General features: G+C 41.7%; 1 protein-coding gene across 1 annotated transcript in view; it reads left to right on the forward strand.

Annotated features, from left to right (window-relative positions):
• Nucleotides 1-4,699: 4,699 nt before the first annotated feature.
• The window catches only part of NTPCR (nucleoside-triphosphatase, cancer-related), an 11,864-nt gene continuing 11,468 nt past the window's right edge, over nt 4,700-5,095 (forward strand). Inside the window, exons 1-2 of the mRNA XM_009891163.1 lie at nt 4,700-4,730; nt 4,931-5,092. Of these exons, the coding sequence (XP_009889465.1) occupies nt 4,700-4,730; nt 4,931-5,092 (193 nt within the window). The remainder of the gene's footprint in view (nt 4,731-4,930; nt 5,093-5,095) is intronic.

Below are 5,095 nucleotides of genomic sequence, written 5' to 3' on the forward strand. Positions count from 1 at the left end.
TGCTATGGGTTGAGCTCTATGTGGCTTCTCTCCTGCCTAATAAGGATTCTGGTTATGCTGCATAATTCCCCTCAGACCATTAAAAGGTTCTTCCTCTTATATCCAGAGATGTGTGCTTAAAAAAATGTATAGCAATTTACTAGATTTTTTACTTTTTCCTCTCTGCCAAACTGGCTGCAATTGCCCAGGAGGTTCAGTATGCTATGCTGGTAGAGACAGAGGAATACATTCTTTGAAGGCTGATTGGTCTCTGTTTAGTAAATTCAATTTCACAAATATTCTCCAACTTCCATATACAGAGTATTTATAACATTTGATATCATTTATTATGTCTCTATTTTCAGGAAATACTTTAAGGAATTTATTCTCTTCTGGGGAACACAACCATTGATGGAACATAAAGGATTTCTACTGCATGAAACACACACAAAAGATCCATAGATAAATCACTGGTAGGGGGAGCACCACAGTTTTCACGTAGAGGAGGCCCTGCATGTAGCTAATGGCTTATGTCTCTGGGAAATTTAAGATTAAAGATTGGCAGGCTCAGTGCTTATTCTCAGACACCTGCTGATGCCATGATTACTCCACAGGCAAAACAAAGTCAAGTCAGAAATACCATCACTAATATCATTAGATGGCCAGTGGGATACAGCTATGCCCAGTCTCTGAGAGCAGGAGCATTGTCTACAAGTGAGAACAAGGACAAAATATGAACTCTTTAAAATCAAATCTTTTAAAAAACAAAGTGTACTTCCCCATCCTGACATAAACAAACTGCTGTACAAACTTGAGGTACCATGAATCAAAAAGACAAATTCTGCTGGAGAGCAAGAAAAGCGTTTCAACCTAACCATTCTCTCTCCCATGAGGGGGAAAAAAAAAAAAAAAAGCCCAAACCTAACACCAGATAAACCAAGGCCTAAAACTGTAACAATGTGCTGAGCCTTCCTTGAGGCAGAGTGCTGAAATATAAACTGCCCAATTGAGGGTGCAGGTCAGAAATGGTAGATTACAGTTGCATTCCTTCCAGCTTCTACTCTAGGGAATACCATAAATATCATAAACGACCTCTTTTCTTAGCCACTGGTCTGGAAACTTGCAGTTAATTAATTTTACCCCATTCAACATAAAGGCCTAGGACTCTATCCAAGTTTTTTTTAGTGAACATCCAGCAATAAATGCAGGCTTACCCAGGCTTAGCTAACAGTTTGTAACAATGACTGGCAGCTCCTTCCAAGGTCTCCACAGGTCACTCAGAATCAAAACCTGCCCCTGGTACTCCAGAGGAGGTCTTTTTCAGGCACCACACTTTTGTAAATACTTCTTTCATTGCCTTGCCCAACCATACAGTTCAATTCAGCATGAGTTGAATTTAACTGACCCTCACCTAGCAAAAACAGAGTCTAAGTAGCTGGACAGGAAAATTTGACCTGTCAACGTTTTAGGAATAAATGACTATTAATTAAGCTAGCCATACTGCAAGAGGAAAAGCTGGGGGTTTCTCTCTTCATCCTAAAAGCAGTAAACCCCATGTTGTCTATTTTCTTTTAGAGTTACCTACACTGATAGGGTATGTGCTGTTTCAACTTACTTCAACTAACCAACTCCAGCCAAGAATGCAAAAATCCCATGATCAGGAGAGCATGCAGGCTGACCCCAAAGACTACTGGTTACAGCATACAGCTACAGAGAAAACAACTTGTACGCCGCAGCTCGTGCTTCTTGAACAATCTGCATGTTCTATGCAGTCACTAGTTACAGAATAAATACATCAAAGGGAACTAACCTAAATAGTAAATGTTTGAGGAAATATACATAAAAATTCCAATTCATTTAGCAAACGTTAAGGTCTTCTTAACAGCAAAACTCCACAAAAGCACAACTGGCATAACTACTTCCTGGTTTTGGTGCATTTAAATGATTTCAACCTAGACAGAGCATCCAGAAGGAGGGAACATTTTATGGTACAAATTACAATGGAAAACAAAGTGGAATGCTAACGAATTTAAGCCCTGGTGCTGCAACTGCTTTACTAATACATTTATATGCAAGACCAAGGTCTTAGCCACACAGTGAAATAACTGTCAGAGTCCTGTATCTGAAAACAGGATGAAATGGGTCTTAGACTATGGTACCAGAAATCACGTGTTCTGTCAAACAGTAGTGATAGCCCTAAAATTCTCCACATGCACTTCTGAAAATGAAAGGTTGATTTATAAAACCTAGTAAAACTCTGTGTCAAACAAAACAACATTGTCTGGGTCTCTTCATGTGGCCCGCCTGAGCAACCACCCAACAGACTGAAATAGTTTAATATTATATAGAAAACCTACCTGTAAAATCAATCACAGTAAGCTTTGCGCAGGATGTTCAGGGCAAGGGTAAAGTAGCCAGCTCTAAAGCGTTGCTGTTGTGTTAATACTCTAGTAAATATGCAGTTCTCTGTGGTTCTTTCTTTAGATTAAAGATGCCTGACAAACACCCGCAAGAAGCCATAAGTTAACATCACAATTTCATTGCTCCTGAAAAAAACACAAAACAAAGTATTGGAATGTAAACTCTGAAAACGCAGTTTTCATTTTAGGTGACATGGGAAGTTGTCAAGTTTTTTTAATTACGTATTTAAGCATGAAACATGTTCCACACTACTAATGTGAAAAGAGGAATAAAAGTAATTATATTTAAGAGAAAGATAAATTAACTAAATGTGGTCATTGGTGAAAGCAGAGAATAAGCAAACAAGAATCTGGAGTTACGATCTCCTCTCTGAAATGACCTCTGGCCAGATACAGTGAAGTAATTAGGCTAAAGAAAGGTACAGATGTTCTAAACTATGATACAAACAATCCCTTTTCTGCTGGTAAGCAACACTTAAATTTTGCTTCTGATGACTCTCCACAAATTTTACATAAAACAGAAGTGTGTATCATGTGTAATATACCCAGTGAATTGACCATATGTAATATATCCTGTGACTGTACAAAGATGTTGAGGGCAGAAACTAGACCTTCCCTCCTCTACATTAACATCTTAACTGAGCTCTGTCTGGCCCAATCAGCTTGAATTTGTGGCTGTGCTGTGTCTCAGCCTTAATAGGAAAAGCCTGTGAATTTGATTATAAGGATACTCTCCTGGCAAATAGACAACGTGGATTTCAACTCCCTTAACTTGAGGCTGCAGTTGAAGATACTTTTCCTAATACCTGACTAAATGGTAGTCTGTTACATAAAGCAGAAGTGCTTCATCTGCAATTATAGAGCAGCTGTAAAAAGTTCTGGTGTATAAATCCCAGTTAAAAAGAAATAGTCCTCTACCATCCTGAAACATTGCACCAGGTTTAGGGGTAGGGAGTGTTTCTAAGCATTCTCCCCACATTTCCTACTGGTAACCTACACTAGTTCTGATCACCTCTGCAAAACGCCTTCCTTTCCCTCTGTACTGTCTTGGGATCTTAAGCATCAGCTCTAGTTCTGCATGCCACCAGAGGAACCAAATGCATAATTTATTAACCCCGCTTCTTAATATCTGTGTTGCAATTTCTCCTTCTGAAAGTGGTGATGATAATTTCTACCTCACAAGCATGCTGACCCTTAACTGGAGGCTGAAAGAGACACTTGCTTTCCTCAGAAGCCAGAAACACAGTGGTACAAGGTACTCTTATTATGCAGAGAAATAGCTGATTGCATCCCTCACACTTTTAGATGATACACTGTTCTACACAGACCCTGCTCCTAGACGTATTGTGTATTTAAAGATGCAGAATCACTAAACAGAGGGTTGTTCTTCATCCTGCTAAGAATACAAAACAATACAAAGATGAGTGGCTTTGTTAATACTTACAAATACTTAATGGGAGGATGCCAGGGGGATGGGAGCAGTCTTTTTTCAGTGGCGCCCAGTGATAGGACGAGGGGTAATGGGCATAAACTTGAACATAGGAAGTTCCATCTTAACAGAGGAGGAACTTCGTTACCTTGAGGGTAGTGGAGCACTGGAACAGGCTGCCCAGAGAGGTGGTGGAGTCTCCCACTCTGGAGACATTCAAAACCCACCTGGACGCTGTCCTGTGCAACCTGTTGCAGGTGACCCTGCTCTGGCGGGGGGGTTGGACTAGATGATCTCCAGACATCCCTTCCAACCCTGACCATTCTGTGATTCTGTGACCGTATTTGATATACGCATCAAAAACATTTCGTTCAATTTATGGAAATACCTGTCTATTGTGATGTACGCTCTACCTGCTGATCTACCCATGTCATCTGGCTGAAAAGGATACTAATTATCTTTGTGAAAACGATAAAAAAACCTTTAAATCCTTGGGAAATTACTGAAAATGAAAGATGTGCTGAACCTGAAGAAAACCATTCTAGCTGAAGCAATCAACAACCAGGATGTATCCCTTTCATAGCTCAGCATTTCTGGGTAACCATTTTGGTGCTGATGGCCAGGCAGGGATCAATACACCTCGGTGGCAGGGCATCGCCTCACCCAGACTTCTGCCTGAGCACCTCAGCCCTCCACACAAAAATCCTTTTCCCTGCTCTCTTCAGCTCTCCACCACCCCAGTCTAAACAGATAAGGAGGCCATGTGCATAAGGCACATTGGGATGCGGACACACATCAGTGTCTTTGTTAAACCTGCCAAACCTTTTCATTTGTGACTCAGTTCACTCAGATTTGTAAGAACCTCCTAGTTATGCTTGCTGCCTGCACCGAGGTATCAGACAGTAAGTTTGTTTTTTGACTGGCGTGCTGCATCCTGGAGCACCTTGTTTACTGAAACAGGTAAAAAGCTCTAGGGAGAGCTTTCTTAACATACTCTGAAATTAAAACGGGTCAAGCTGACAGGATAAAGAAAACGCTGACCCACGCTTAGGAAATTGTTTTTTCTCCTTCTCCCCTAACCTTAAATAATGTCCATCTTCAGGAAAATACCACGGCAGCGGCGCACCCCTGGGCCGCACCTCCGAGACCGCCACAGACCGGGAAGGGCCCGTCCCTCCGCGACCACCGCCCGAGCCCTCTGGCCCCAGCGGCTCCCGCCCTCGGGGCGGGAAGACCCGGGTCCGCCGGCAAACACCGCCCGGGGGTT

The sequence above is a fragment of the Charadrius vociferus genome, unplaced genomic scaffold (genome assembly GCF_000708025.1).
Source record: "Charadrius vociferus isolate BGI_N301 unplaced genomic scaffold, ASM70802v2 scaffold78, whole genome shotgun sequence".
Taxonomy (NCBI): Eukaryota; Metazoa; Chordata; class Aves; order Charadriiformes; family Charadriidae; genus Charadrius; species Charadrius vociferus.